The 16,363-nt window shown below is 38.2% G+C and overlaps 1 protein-coding gene across 3 annotated transcripts in view; it reads left to right on the top strand.

The window, feature by feature from the left end:
- The first annotated feature begins 2,319 nt into the window (after window positions 1–2,319).
- SCAPER (S-phase cyclin A associated protein in the ER) overlaps window positions 2,320–16,363 on the top strand; it is a 164,704-nt gene continuing 150,660 nt past the window's right edge. For all 3 annotated transcript variants that reach the window (XM_074917549.1, XM_074917548.1, XM_074917547.1), the window contains exons 1-4: window positions 2,320–2,379; window positions 4,457–4,532; window positions 8,074–8,191; window positions 15,068–15,138. In XM_074917549.1, coding sequence (XP_074773650.1) covers window positions 2,324–2,379; window positions 4,457–4,532; window positions 8,074–8,191; window positions 15,068–15,138 — 321 coding nt within the window. In that variant the 5' untranslated portion in view covers window positions 2,320–2,323. The remainder of the gene's footprint in view (window positions 2,380–4,456; window positions 4,533–8,073; window positions 8,192–15,067; window positions 15,139–16,363) is intronic.

Raw genomic sequence — 16,363 nt, 5'->3', positions numbered from 1 at the left:
CAAGTTTATTACTGATTATGTTCACATGCCAAGATGACTGAAAAGGAGGAGGAAATACAAGTAACGGGAACAATAAAGCAAGCAAACCCAAAAAGTCATATATCCTATACATTAGGAAAACACCTGAAGCTCAGCAAGAGGGAAAGTGTGTTCTTCTCTTGGTAGTTAGCCTGTGTCAAAATATAATCCAGATACTTCTCAGCATGCAGTTGATCCGTCATATAATAAAATTCAAGATAATTCTGGTATGAATGCGGGGCGGGGGGGGGGGGGGGAGAGACTCATGTTCCCTTGATATTTTTAACCAAGTGCACAGCAAATGCCTCACTACTGTAACTTGTAAGTCAAAACAGAGTTTCAGTGAAGCTATTTTAAAACCAGAATACAAGTCATGCCCTATAAAAAGTTTTTTATGTGCTGAACTTTCTGACTTTTCTGAAAAATTCCCCCTTCCCTCAAGACAGATTGTATAGAGTCTTTCACAAATTTGTTTGGAGCTGTTCTTTCAGTCACAAAGGGATTAATGTTAGAAGGTCATGTTCAACACAACTTCTTCTCTATGAGATCTGCAAATGTAAATCTGTTCTTGTTAAACTGTCAGCATGAGAGCAGTTGTCCAGCAACACAAACAGCAGTTTCTTAATAGTTATTTCTAGCAAGCGAAGTGATGTGTCTGGTGTTTACTATATTTTTTTGACATTTCTACATTGTAGTTTTATAAATCACTGCCCTACTTGAATCAGTCCTGATTTCATTTAAAACGTCATTTATACACTTACAGAATAAATGGATTTATAGTAGTTCTTTTTAGATAGGCTTCCATTTTGATGTATTTTCCTAATTTTGTTTTTATCACATGTAAATGTTTTAAGCTGCATATGAGACAATTAAGTGCATCTAAGACTGGCATGCAAAGATTATCCTTCATTCTTCTGTTATAGAAGTTGTTTGATTTTGGCATGTGGATTTAAGTAAGGGAAAAACTGAGCAACAATTTACTTATGAAGATAATCATGTTCAAATACCCTGCATTTGGATTTCAAAATGGCAGTCATTTGCTTTAGTAGTACCCAAATCCAACTTCCTGAGTATTCTAATTAATTGTTTCATAATACCTTGCACAAAGTATCCTGAAGTCTTTCAGTCTCTGCAGACATTACAGACCTGTTTTTATACTTATTTGCACATAGTGCAGTTATTAATAGCTGAGGAAATAGGTTATAGAATGACACTCTTCTGATGTGGTATCTGATTTGGCATCGAACCAGAATAGCAGGATTTGATGTGAGGCCCAGTACCACGGTGCTCAAGCTCAGCTGCAAACCAAAGAGGCAGTTGTGGAAACTCAGACAGGTGCCCAATAAATAATAAACAAGCTCGTCATTGAACAATGACTGTATAAGGGATCTGGATGGGGCCTTCAGGGGCCACCTGGCTCAGCTTTCTGCTCCGAACCAGGGTCAAGTATACGTGTCATTTCTGAGAGACGTTTGTGCTGCTATTCCGGAGAGTTCAACTGAAGCATGGGTAATCTCCCAAACCATCTATTCCAATCCTTATGTTAATTTTAATGTTTTAGAGATGGCAGCCTAAATTGCCTTGGTTACAATTTGGGCCTCTTTTCATCATTCCTCTCTCAGTGGGGGAAACGGATTATTCTCTTTTCTGTCACCCCCATGCTTTTACATGCTTTCTGAACATTCTTACCAATTTTCCTTTTGTCTTCTCTTTTGGTGAGATAGATTCAACTTGTATTTCCTCACAAATTGTATTTTCGAAGCCTCAGATCCCATGACAAGGGCTGGAAGCTTTCCACATAAGCCCCATCTTTCTCCAAGCTCAGTGCCCAAGCTGGACGCAGTACCCTAAATCACACCTCACCAGAGTTAAACCTCAGGATTAGGCCCCGTTTAGCTATTTAGATGAACCCAGTGTATTGCACACCATCATTTACTGGCTCGCACGTACTCGCCGTTCCCCTTTTCCCAACTCCCCGCTGGTTCGGAAAGGGCGCAGTGCTGAGGGACTGACCGCCAGCACCTCCGCGGTCCCGCCAGCACCTCGGCGCCTTCTCAGAGGGCTGACGGGGCAGCCCCAAGCGACAGGCGGCCTGGCACGGCGCGGGCGCCGGAGGTGCCTCCGGGACGCACCCTCGGAGCCCCTTCCAGCCCAGTGCGGGCGGGCGGAGCTGTGCGGGCACGCTGAGGGCAGTGTGAGGGCAATGCCTTCACCGGCACCGGCGGCGCATGCGCGGCCGGCAGGGCCGGGCGGCGGGGGGGGGGGGCCAGGCGCGGCGGCGGGCGGGCGCTGGCGGCGGGATGCGATGACGTCACCGCGGCGGGACGCGCGCGGGCGGGACGGCGCGGCGCGGCGGAGAGCGTGAGTGGCCGCTCCGCGCGCCCCGGCGCGGGGGAGGGGCGCGGCGGCGGGACGGGGCGGCGCGGGGCGCGGCGGCGGCGGGGCAAGATGGCGGCGGGCCAGCCCTCCCCCTCCTCCGCCCCGCGGAGCCCCCGAGCACTGCCCCTGCGGGCGCCTCCGGGCCCCTGGGCGGCCCGGCCCGGCCCTGTGCGGCGCGGAGCCGGGTGAGGGAGTGAGGCCGGTTGCTGCAGGCAACCGGGAAGCCCATGGCGGCGAGCGGGACCCGTGGGTGTCGGTTAGGCCTTGCCGTGCGGGGGAGCTTGGCCGGGCGCCTTGCGGGCAGCGGGGCGCCGCAGCCCCCGGCTGTGCCCCGCGGCAGCCCAGCCTCAGCCGCGCCGCGAAGGGGCTTGTCCCTCCCCACGGAGTCTCTCCCGCGCCTTCCCGCCCAAGCCCGCAGTGGCGAACGAAGTCTGTGAGGAAACTTGGAATTGCTCAGTGTGAGGGAGATTCCTCTGCTCCTAAACCTCGCGCTTACTCCGAGGTGCCCCTTTCTGGTGCTGTGGAAGTTGTATGTACAGAAGGGAGAGGCAACATACTGAGCAAACTCACTGTAAACTCTTAAACGCTGCCATAGATTGCATAAATACTTTAATCTTAAAAACCACTGGCGGTGTTCACAGTTCAAACTGGTGGTCTTCCTTTGCTGTTAGAAGGAAAATTGGTTACAAAAGCTGACAGGACAGTAGGTCTTGAAGTGCACTCAGGGGTAGGGCTTGCCGTCCTCTACACATTTTTCTAAACACACATTATTATTTCTAAATTATTTCCAAATGCACTGCAGTACTGGGAAAATACTGTGGCCCTTAGCTCACACACACCCCCCACACCTCCCCTGGAATTTCTGTCAATTTAATGAGCTTTTATTAGACCTTGATGATAATTTGGTTATTTTGGTGGGCAAAAAGCACGGTTTTCCAAGATCCCTCAGTGATGACTCTTCATGCTGGGCCTGTTTTGATGTTTGAAGTGATGCTGATGTACAGTCTTACTTTGTTTTCAAAAACTCAGCTTCCTTCAACAAGCAGCTGCGGAATGTTTCAGTTTTCATAAACTCAGTAGGTTTTCTTAAAGCATACAAACAAGCCCAAATCTTAACTGCCTGTTTGTTGACATAGGTTTGGGCTATTTACTTTTAGAAAAATCAGCAATTTATGAGGGATACAGAATGTAATATAAGAACAAGTGAATAGCCCACTTAAAGCAGTATCATTAATGATAAAGACCATCAAAATCCAATTTTGTATCTGATTAAAGGATAATCTTGTTCTGTTACCTAATTTCGGATAATTTAGAAGTGTCTTTAATGTCTGGTTAGTGTCTGATTCTTCAGAAAAATAGGAAATGTTTTAGGAGAGTGCACTCTAATCAGTAGCTGGCAAGAGTTTATTTGAACCTTAAAGCCACGGGTTTAATTTTATTTCAGAATTATCACTGTTCTGGAGATTTTTGATGAACCTATAAATACTGAGTCCCATGCACTTCTGCATTTGGGGCAATGGTTCTGTAGTTCAAAACTGGATGAAAGTATTCAGTTTCTTAGAGCAGGCTTCTACAGGAACTGTCATCATCTTTTTTTTTTTTTTTTTTTATGAGAACAGAAGTTTTCTGGTTTATTTTGCTTCACCACTAATTATCTGATACTGATTTCATAGTATGTCTCTGATTCATTTTTCTTTTTGAACAAATAACCAACTTGCCTGGTTCTCTATCACTGGAAAGATTATTCAGTTTGCCTTTCACTATTCTAGAGCAGTCCATGCAGTGATTTGTTTTAAAGTTTTAATATTCTTTGTACTTTTTACTATATTACTACATATACATTTACATTTCTTCTGTAGGGTCATTCTCTTTGATTTCTTCTTGGGCCTTAAGCTACTTTTAATAAGGAGCAATGCAAAAACTTTACTAATAAAAGTGTCTTCTTCTGGAAACCTTACTGTATTTATCTGATGTCCATGGCGTAAATGCTGCTAAGAAGCTAAAACTCTTTTAAAAGTGATTTAAGTGAAAATAATTAATTACATTTATTTTGGCACAGGTATGAAAACTCAATGGGGTCATCCAAAAATGTAGTAAGTGAGCCTGTTGATGTGGAGGAAGGCTATAACATGATGGTAAGGCATTCAGCTACTATAACAGTGTGATAGGATTTTTCCTACTGCAAGAAAAGCTTTTTTATTTTGGGATTCACTGATAAATCTGTTAATTTATACCTTCTCTGAAAGTATTGATTCTAGAAACTAAATCAATTTAATTTATTAATACCGTGATGAGAAACCTTCATGAATTACTAATACTGTAGAAGAAATGTATTTCTTCTGGTTTTGCATCATTTCTAGTTGCATTAGTGTATAGGTTTTTTGCACTTTAAAATGTTTATTTCAGCTGATTCCCATTTTAAATTGCTTTCATCCAACCTGTGCAATAGTGTAAGACCATAGTGTTTGGTTGCACTAGTAGAGTTTCTTTTAAGTAGCTGAGGTTAGAGCTGCAGTCATTTTCTTTGAGAATGCAATGGATGAAACTGGTGGGTTTGTTTACAGCAATGTATTTTTTTAATATATTATATATATATATATGAACACCGTTAAAACAAGAATCCTCATTAGAGGTTCTTTAATGTTCATAGCCATGCAAAGAAGTAATACAGACTAAATAACAAAAATCTGCTATTTAAGGCTAAACAAATTTGTTGTCACTCCTTTTGCTTGGAGTACCTAGAGCACTTTGAAGAAGGTAACTTCTTTGGATAGTTAAGTAGCAAACAGGAGGGATTCAGGTTGAGGAAGTGGTCAAAAACCTAACTATCTATATCACTTCACTCGTATGAAGAAGGGTATGAAAGCTTGCTCTTGTTTAGTCAAATGAAAAGACTACGTTGATACCCACTAGGGTCTTTGTCACAATAGTTTCCCACTTCTCTGTGTCTGTACACTTCATTATTGCTGACTGTCCTGCTAAGGCCTTCTTTAGGGGTTTGTTGCTTTCTTTTGACTGACATCTAAGTTATGAACTCTAGAATTTTAAGTCAGGCTCTAGTTTCATGATACAAAGTGCTTGGAAATGTCATGTTCAGGTACTTCTTCTTTCCTTATAAGCCTTTCTGGCTCATAAAAAAAAATAAATTAAAACCGATGCAAAGTTTTAGACATACATGGGAGTAATGATCTCCAGAAATAAGGATGGAAAACAACTGTCTTGGTGTCAGTTGTGCGGGAAGGAACCTTGGGATTATAGAAGGTCATAAGTGCAACAAGAGAAATTCTGCTGAAGAGTTAGGTCTGCTTTCACCTGGGGGGTTGGACTAGATCTACAGGGGTCCCTTCCAGGCTTTGTTATTCTTTGATGATAGTTTATGTGTGATATCTCATGACATGTGTGTTATGATTGTATCATAAGTGATGAAAAGGTAATGGCATTTTGCAAAAAAACCCCATGCATCATTTTGAGATGATTAAATGGGAGTATCATCTGTAAGATGTGAATAACCTGTCCACAAGTGTTTAGCATTGAGAAGGTCTCCACTGAAGTATTTGTATCTGCTTTTGGACATTTTCTTTCAAAGGCAGATGTGAATCAGTTGGAGACAATCTGAAAGAGAAAACCCTAAGTGCTCAGAAAACTTGAAATCCAAGATCTGGAAAAGTTGAGAAAAAAGGTGAAAGGAAGAGGGATGGTAAGCCTGGAAGATAGGAAGACCAATAAAGGATGAAATGAAACATAAGAGCATAAAAAAAAATAGGAAAAAAAATTCAAATGGTTTCCAAGCCCTCTGTATGGCAAGAATGAGTGGTCTTATGCTATAGGAAAGCCATAGTTAAACATAATGTAGTTTGTGCTGAGTGAACACTTTGCTGCTGGTGGAGGATTTGAAAGAAAAGATGCAGTAAATGAGGAAAGATTTATTTCTTTGCTTACTTAATTTTTGGCAGTTGGGGATGCCATAGATTAGTTTTACTTCCAGCTAAGGTGAGTGCTTGGGATCTTTTTGAAGACTTGAGGATAAATTAATGCAAAATGCGGTCTGAACATCCTTTTGGTTTAAGACAGACACATTTCAGAGGCGATTAAGTTACAATTGTTTGACTGTTCTGAAGTTAGCTACCACGAATATTTACATTGGAAGTTTATATGTTAGTTTGAAGTGATTTTAAAACAGTTATGCAACATTTATGGATCTTTAACTCTTATATCATTGATGGAAAGTGCATTGTTAAGCAACAAGAGATTAAAAACCCAAACCAAACTTGATTCATCAGAAATGGTTACTCTTACTAAAAATTCCTAATGAGAATAGGCAATTAATTACGTAGAATAAGGATGGACTAGATCCAGTTTCGTACAGACCCCATTTTTTGTGTGCTTTGATTGGGTTTCTTTGGGCCAAAATACATGCTTTGCTTTATTTAATTAGATTTTTCAAAAGTTCACTTATATAGCGGTGCTATTTTTTCTTTATTTTGGTTGTATTACATGGTGATATCTCTAGGTAGGTCTGTGGAGCACTAGATGGCACACTGCGGCTTTGAAACAGGCAGTTGAGGACATCTGGTTGAGAGAAACCTAAGTTTAATGCTATTATATAAGCACTGAAGTAAAAGCAGTTTCTCATTTGTGTTGTGTTTCCTACCATCTTAATAAATTACAGCCACTTACCTGCTGTGTCCATCTTTACAGTATTTTCTTTCTAAAGATGTACCAACCAAAGTGGTTGCAGGCTTGGGTCATATGATGGTAAGAATGAAAAGAAGAAATATGCATCTTTTGATAAGTGCTATAGAAGATCAGTCTGTTCATGCCTATAATAATAGTTAAATTTATGTAACTTCTTTATGGTTAAGGGCGTTGGTGTTTAAAGATAACTTGGTCAGCAGTTTTGTGCTATCACGGTACATAAATTTATCATTACAGGATACAGTTTGGCTTAGTTTTAAATTACTTTCTGAGGAGTAACTTGATACACTGTAGAAAAGGCAAGATTTTATTTAATTGGCATTTGTCAGTTGATACAAATATTTCTTAATATACTTGGCTTCAAATGTCTTGTGATGGTGTATTTTGCAAGTGTGAAGAAATATGTTTATTAGGTAAACAGAGTTCATCCTCAGTGTCTCTTGTTCTGTCTTTGAACAGCTGCAGCTCTCTAGTAATTACAGCTAACTTTAGGTGCCAGGAAATGCTTTCTAGGTTCTTGTCTTCTCAGTCAGAGAGAAGTGGGTTTTTATGTTTCAGATGATGGTTCTGATAAATCTCTTGCCTTTCTGCAGGCTCTCTTCAGTCAGCTAACACATGTATTTTGGTCTCATTAAGTTTTTATCTTGAATAACTAATTCTCATTTAACACAAGGTAACTAAAACATTTGTAAAGTCTACTGTGATGCTCTAGCGGCATTGACAATCAATTAAAGAAAGGTTAAAAATATGTGGTGTACACATACCCATACTGAGGGCTGGGTGGTAACTCTCATGTTGATGAGTCAGTCTGCTTATCATGCAGAAAAATGGTTGTGAAAATGAGAATGTACAATTGTTTCAGATATTTGAGGAAAACTCATTACCCACGCACCTTACTTTGGATGGATTAACCACATACTGAATGAAATTAACATATCAAAACAATTTTTTTTTTTTTTTTCATCCCTGTATTGTTTTCAGGCTTCTTTCCAACGCTCTAATAGCCATGACAAAGTGAGGAAAATAGTTGCAGAAGAGGGACGTACAGCAAGGAACCTGATTGCATGGAGTGTTCCACTGGAAAACAAAGATGATGATGGTACGTATTCAACAGTCTTCCACGAGCTTTTTCCACTTCCATCCCTTTGTCCACTGGAGTTGCTTTCCTGGAAACATATTTCTTACATAGGATTTATCTGTAAAAAAAATAAATGGTTATGCTGAGCGTATATAGTATAATTTTAAAGCTTTTTCCCAAAATTCACCCTCTAGTTGACAGATCACTCTATAAAAACTTCAGTGACAGATTAGAAAGTGTTTTCATTTTGTCTGTAAGCAACATCTAAGACTGTTCGCTGTGCTGATATTATGAAGATACTTGTGTAATATGATAATATTTTCTTAAACTGATCTGTTGTAACTTGGGAATTCAGAATTGTAGGGATGGCTTAGAACAATCCAACAAATTGCTCTCTATGCTCTAAAACAAATAAGTTTGGAAGTTTCTTTTGGTATCATTTCAGTCTTTGGTAAACATCTGTGAAGAATCCTTAAGGAAGGGGATATGGGGGAACAGTTTTCCATAATGTGAGTCCTCTGAACAGTTTTGTTACTGTTGTAATATTCTCTTGTGGTATGATTACTTAAGGAGCCAGGAATTGACTATTTTTTATACTGTTCAAGCTGTTCCAGATGTCAGAATCCTGTTTTTGAGGACTTCCAAGTATTTTTCTAGCTCACATGTCCCTGTGCAGGTGCTGCTGCTTTTGAGACTTAGGCAGGAGTGTCTAAAAGTAAATTTTTTTTTTATTTTTATTTTTTTTTCTGTGAAAGTGCTTGAACACTGGAACAAGTTGCCTAGGGAAACTGTGGGCAGTCTTTGTCCTTGGAGATGCTCAAAACCTGATGGGGCATGGTCGTGAGCAGCCTACTGTAGCTGATCCTGCTTTAAGCAGGGAGGTTGGACTAGATGGTCTCTAGAGGTTCCTTCTAACCTCAGCTGTTCTTGTATTCTGCCAGTGAGAAAGATATTTCTATGAAAAGTTATGTCTAAGTTACAAGATAATTAACCCTGTGTCTGAAGCAAACTGACATGGCATTTAAACTGTCTTTGACTTGCTTTATGCAAGTGACAAGCAGAACGACAGTTAACTTGTGTTTGTCAGCTGAACATCCTAAACCTAATAACAGATGTCCACATTTCAAGCTTTGGTTTCAGTTTCTGACCCCCTTTTCTCTAGTGTTGTCCCATCTATCCTGTTACACTTTGTATAATGGCACATAATGGTATTTTTAGCAAGCACTAACTGGTCAGCAGAAAAACGTGTACTGTGAATCATGGTTAGCTACATGTAGGAAGAGGAAATGGAAATGATTTAAGACTTGAGCATAATCTGACCCAAGTAGAATGTGCTTTGGAGCATATACAACAGCTACTCAGTTTATTATCACAAATATGTGGATTTTTAAGTGGGCCAGCTCTGTGTTTTTGTGGTAGCTTCATTTACATCTGTCTTCAGAAGATGCATTTATCTATTTGCTGGTCTTACATTTGCCTGCATGTTCTAGGGTATGGTAGTAGATTCACTAATGTTGTTGGGCTGGTCATTTATGTCATGTAAGCGAATAGAATTGGGGCCCAAAGTATTTATAGCATCTGAATTACACTTTTGGGGAAATAGTAATATGAGTATATGTGGAAGGAACAGGGAGTATATTTCTAAAAGTGTCTTTGAGCTACTTGTGAGTTGTTTCAACTTCTGTTTAAAGAGTCTGTTATTTTTTAATACTACCTTGCTTGTAAGAAACTCTCAAGTAAGACTTTTCCCTAAAAATGAGTGTGTGTGAATTGTAGATGAACGTTTGCTTTTAACATTTTCTGCCAAAACATTAAGAATGAATGTAAAAGTGATTTTTTAGCCTTCATTAAATAGTTTTTATGTATGATAATTAAAATCTAAGTAGCTATACTAATTTTCTTCTTTTGGTTGTATTAGCAGCACTGTAATTTTTAAACTTGTTGTCACCGGTGCTTTCTTCTTAAAAAGTCTTCATTAAATCATAGGCTGACCTTTTTGCACAATACAAAGGATCTGACTATAATTGCCTGATGGAAAATTTCCCTGTGGAAAGGAACTTGTGGCTAATGAAAGTCTGGCAGATCCAGATCCTGTGTCTCTTGACCCTTGTCTTGGCACAGAGGGTATATATGTTGGTGTCAGTGAGCTCTGATTCATTTTATGCTGATCTTTCAATATGTATTTTGTCCCTGAGGAATGATACAGCAATATTATGAATAAGGACAGTTCTTCCTCGTTCAGGGGTTGTGTAAATCAGGCCAAAGGTCCAGGTTGCCTGAGCTAGTCCTGCAACTCTTCTGTACAAAGCAGAATTTTGTCTTTGGGCAGTTTCTTCTGCTCGTAATGTTCAGAGGTATTGCTCTGGCAGTAACAGTGTGTGATTTAACATTTTCTATTATGTTATTCATTATGACTTTTTTTTTACTGCAGAAACAGTGAGGGTATGGGCATTTGCTCTTACTAGTGGTAGTGTTATAGAGGGTTGATAAATTAAAATGCTGGATTTGTTTTTTTCCGTTTGTATCCTTTGATTTTCTGTTTCCTTTAAAAATTACATGTTTGTGTCCTTGCCATTTAACTTTCCCTCTGGAAGACTTGCGTATTTTATATAGAGGACATGGGTAAAAGAGCAATAATGAAAAAAAAGTGCAATCAAAACCTTCTAATTCCTTAATGGAAATATATAGTTCCTGTCAATAAGACATATTTCCTTAAAAAAGAGAGAGATTTCTGGAATGGCAGGTGGCACTTCTGTTACGTATTTTGGAGCAGCACGTGCCCTTGTTGTCAGATCTGAAATTCTAGTTCTGAATACAGATCAGTGACAGAGAAAATCCAAAACGTGGTGGCAATGGTCTAGAAGAGAGTGACTCAACACATTTCAGTTATTGAAATTAAAATACTCCTTCACAGAATTCATGAATATGCAGCAGATTCTGTTGGATAGGCTAATTAACAGATCAATTGACTTTGTGTCCTAGGAGGAGAGTCTTATGGCTGTGAAAAATTTACTAGTCTGATACAGTCTCCAGAATTAAATCTGCATTCCAAACCTATGGCCACCAATTGACTATTGCAGTCACTTAGATGTTGCCCAGCTTGGAAAGCTGTGATCATTCTAATAGAGGATTTAATTTTTTTTCCTTTGTAATTGTTTTATATACCTAACATGAAATTTGAGGCACTGCATGCAGATAAGCGCTACGCACAAATTTTATTACAAAATCTAAGCTAAGATATTAGCAACAGTTAAAATGTCCGAGAGGTTTGACATTTAAATTAGTAGAAGGTAAGCTACCTTCTCAAACTGGAACTCAAAGTTCCAGATGTGTCAAAATATTGGAAAATCTTGTATTTTTAACCGTTCCCTTCTTATTTCGTATTTGTTTAAAATAATTCTGGCTCTTGCCATATAGAATTCATTTGCAGATTAAGCATTTCAGGGTAAGGAAACATATTTTAGTGGTGGAAAGGTACCTGGCACACTTTGGGGAGCCTGCAGGATAATCTACTGCTTTAGCTAGAGCCTGAAGGAGTAAATAGGTTTTGCAGTATGTGATGAAAGTCATGAAACTTTCTTCTCTTTGGCCAAGTAAGGAAGCTGTAAGAGTCATGACTGGAAACATTGTGCATAAGCTCCAGCAACATTGAATCTGATCGTAACTGGCGGAATATAACATGAAGGGAAGGGTATTCTTTAAGGCTCATAAGTTTCAAACCTTGAATTTCACTGAAATGAATGAGAATCCAGTCTAGTGCTGGTAGGTAGAATACAGGGCCCTTATATTCTGGATGAGACAGTGACAGTGATTTGTAAAAGTAATTTTGTGCAAAAACCATTTCTGTAATTCAATCTGGAGGTGGAAAAACACGGAGAAATTTGGTTATATCCGTGCTTGCATCCAGATCCCTAGCATTGTACAGTTAGAAAAATCTGATCTCCTACTGCTCTACAAACTTTAAAAAAAGATATTGTTTATAATAGTATTAGAAACTTCAATATGCTTCCTCAGTTAAGGGGTCAAAAATAATCAGTCTCATCTGCTTGCTTCTTCCAGGCAGATACCTCTGCCTTACTTCAGATGAGGTTCAGGCAGCCAGGGATCCAAGCGTCATTTTTGTGAAAATGTTTCTTAAGATGGACAACTGCAGCAGCTGAGCTAGTAAGATGGATTCTGGAGCACAGACTGGTTCTATGTAGCAATGGCACTATAAAGTAGACTGACTGTCTTACAGGTTTTATAGATAACATGAAAGAAGAGAAGTGACAGAGCAGATTTCTCACCTTGTGTGTAAGAACTGGAGAAAAATACTTGCCCAACTGTATCCTCAGATTCATTTAAGGAGATGAAAAGAAATATAATTGAAAATTGTTATCGTTCCTGAGGAAGGTCTGATGATGAACAGTGTCATACGCAGCTGATCTCTGCCATAGCGAGAACAGAAATTAGGGCTGCTATTAATTACTAAATTTAAAGGCGATTTCCACATTTCTCATACCAGTAAAGCTATCCAAAAGAGAGAGATGAGAGGGAAGATTGTTAGTATAAAAGGTAGCTTTTGAATATAGTTTATCAATGGATTTTTTTTTTTTTTTATTGAGATATTAGCACCTCAGCTTTTTGTGACAGGAAGTCTTCACAAATCATACACCCTGCGTGCTTCGTTATTTCATTACCAGACAGAGAGGAAATGGACTTCAAGTGTAAAATATGACTGTAGCACCCTGAATGCTGCAAAACTTCGCTACTTTATATATTTCACATTGGCAACTTAATAGCTAATGAGATGATCATATTTTGGTCACTATTGTTCTTTCCTTAAAATTCAGTAAATTCCTAGCAGGTGTTGCCCTTCATATGTCATTGAGTTCCTATGTATCTCATAGCAGTGCTAGTATTGTGTAGCTACATACTGGTAGTCACTGAACGTACACATCCCCATTGGGCAGTGCTCTTGCGTTGTCACCACTTGTGAATATAAAAGGACAAAAGCAGAAAGGAAGATGTCTTCCAATAACTAGAAGTACTTTTTAGAAGAAAAAGAATAATGAAGCTTGGAAATATGGCTGCTGCTGAAGTACAAAACTTTTTGGCCCGTGCACCTTAAGAAAAAATTAGTCCTTGCCACACACTATTTAAGTTTGCAAAACCTGGTATTTACATAAGTTTTGTTTTCTTTAAATGTCTGCCTTATATAGAAAGTGCCTGAAACCTTGTTTTGTCTTTACAGGGGACTCGTTCAGATATTTCCCAGTTTTAGATGATGGATTAGTATTCTGTTTTTTGTAGAATCTAAAGAGACTGCAACTTTTCTTTTGTGTTCATCTGCCCCTTTTAAATTTTAACATATCCATATTTGTTTGTAAGACTTTTCACTATGCAAATTCTGTATACATTCAAAATATTGTCTTTGCAGAATGTAAATCATGTCAGAAGGGAGACTTTGGTGACTGAAATATTTCAGTTATAATTCTGGCATGGAACTGATCTGCAGTTTGAGCTTTTTAGTGAGTAGGAAGTTTTTATACATACAGTAGCTGAATCTTTTTTTTTCCTGAATGCTGCTAAATTGAGTTCAATATATTAATTTGTACCTGTTGTTTTGGCTAATATAACATTATAAAAATGAATTATCAAGCAAATAATTTTTAATTTGTTTTAAAATTAAAGGCCTTGTTCCCTTGAAAAGCCAGTGATGCAAACCAGCTGTACAACTGCTTGATTATGGCAGGTTTACAGCTGCTTTACATAACCAGAGCAACATGAAACAGCTGGACTGTGTTAGGGAGTTTGGCCTAAGAACTGTTAAAAACTCAACTGGACAATTGTGAAATTTGAGAATGATCTCCATGGTCTAGGAAGGAACTATATTCAACTAATGCCTTTATTTGCTTGACTTCAGCTGGCTAAATAATCTTGAAACTTTTACTTAGATGTGATCTGTGCTAGAAAGTACTCTTGCTATAGTTAGTATTTTGTCTTATCTTGCTTAGAGTTTTAGTAATGGGAGCCTGTGTTTTTCATGTTAGGCATGTTAGATACTAAGTTGGAGGAATAAAACTTTTTAAAAAGTATATTTTTAAAATTACCCCTGAGTAAATCTCAGAGATTAAATGCAAACATGTCAGGTAGGTCTGGGCTAACACAAATTTATCTATGGAAAGATAACTTTTAATCAGTTAAGAAATTGCCACCAGCACAGCACTGAGACCTGAAATAATTCTTTTTGACTGTGGGAATTTAAACTGATTTTGGACGCATAGTGGCTAAAGTCACTTCATATAAGCAGTGGAGGGAGAAGTGTACATTTTAGAAGCCATTTCAGATCTTAAGGCGACTGCCTCATACTCTGTGAATGTTTGTGTCTCTTCCTTTGACTACCTAAATGTAGGTAAACTAAATCAACTAAGTTCTGTTTTTCCTCATCTTTCTTGGCACAAAATACGCAAATCTACTGTTGGGTTTTTTGAACAGTTTAAGAAAAACTATATTACATTTGTTTTTCCTAGGAAAGATATTCTGTGTTTTAATTCTGTAATCTCTGATTGAACAGTCATTCGAGAGCAGACTTTCTTTTTAATCTATATAGAAAACTAGTGTCATGTTTGACATGTAGATTGTAATGATATGATTTTCAGAAGCACTGAGCATTTAAAAATAGGTATCTTTGTTTAATTCTTGCCTTTCTTTGTATTTTTTTTAAATTTTCTGTGTGTTTTCTGGCATTATTCACATTCTGAACTGTGGAATATATATTTGGAATATACACTTTTACAAACTTCTTACCTCATAAATTGTGCTCACATCAGTATGTTGCAGGATGAGATATGTGCATTTTAGAATGCTCTAGCTAATTAAAGTTGTTATTGATGAAAACAGTCGCTTCTCCCACAGGAAAATCAAAATGGCAAGCTGGTGGAAAAACAAAGAGGGTGACTCAAGGAACACACAAGACTGCAAAACAGGTATCTGCTCATTTTTTATGACATAAAATTTACGACCTAAAAATTGGTATCACTGATATGTTATTGGCTGAATAATACGTATATAAAATTGTGCATACATTGTAATGTTAAAGCATACAAATTTCAAAGTCAAGTATTCAGAAGTTGAAAAATGGCAGAATTTAGGTTATCTTCCTTAGCCTTTACTTTTGGCACTTCCAAACCTCTGGATGCATTGACTTTTTGGCATTAAAATTATTTTAAGGGAAGTGTTGTTCAAGAAAATGATACAGGATATTCTTTATGTAAGCATGCTGCTTATACAAAGGCTACCTTTCTGCCCAATTTCTAATTTAAGGAAGTACTTTATTTCTTGACCTTGTGTGTTAATGGCTGAAGTCAATATATCCTATTTTGGAAAAAAAAAAGTCCAGGTGAGTAAAATTTCCAAGAGTTATGACTGGAAAGCAAGTCTGAATGAGAAGTGTCATGAAGAAACTGCTCTTATTTTTATTCATGTTTTTTCTATGTGACTGACAATCTTTATTACATTAATAAAGTAATGCCTTAATCTTCCTGCTTAATATTTTTAACAGTTGCTTTTTTTCTGGTTAATGGGTTTAGCCATTAGTATGGCTTTAGCCATTTAGTATTTTGAGACAGTCTGTCAGATTTTGATAATATGGCATATGGAAGATGTTATTTTTGGGAAAAAAAAAAGTTCTACTTCCATAGAGATGTATTTGCATCTTTAAAGCATAGGCATGTTATTTTCTCAATTTAGTTTAGCAACTGTTAACCCTGTGTTCTCTTTTAATGTACTAGTATGTTACACTGTGTATCCTGGTTTACTTGTTCTGTGAAGGTGGAATTTTATTGATGTAGTTGGGGCTCCTTATAAGGGTTTACTCTCAGAACCTTTTGGATGTAAGAGTAGTGTGCTACATAGTTTGGGTTCTGTCTATTTCAGTAATTTGGGATTATGTAAATACTGAATTTTCAGGAGAATACTTGATTGCTCTGTTGCTATACTAAAACTATATTGTAGGAACAGTGCACTCCTAGTGGGTACAATTAGTTGAAATGGATTTCTGTGTGTCTGTGCATCTTGACATCTCAATTTAGCATTCAGTGGCTGTATTTCTACCACATTTCAGACGCTGGATACTGCTGTAAATTGGTGGGGTTTTTTGTTACTTTTCTTGAGCCTTCAGTTTTAATTTTCTTTTACATATAAATGGACCAC

Source organism: Athene noctua, chromosome 13, assembly GCF_965140245.1.
Source record: "Athene noctua chromosome 13, bAthNoc1.hap1.1, whole genome shotgun sequence".
NCBI classification, from domain to species: Eukaryota; Metazoa; Chordata; class Aves; order Strigiformes; family Strigidae; genus Athene; species Athene noctua.
This window is presented reverse-complemented; position numbering and strand designations above follow the sequence as displayed.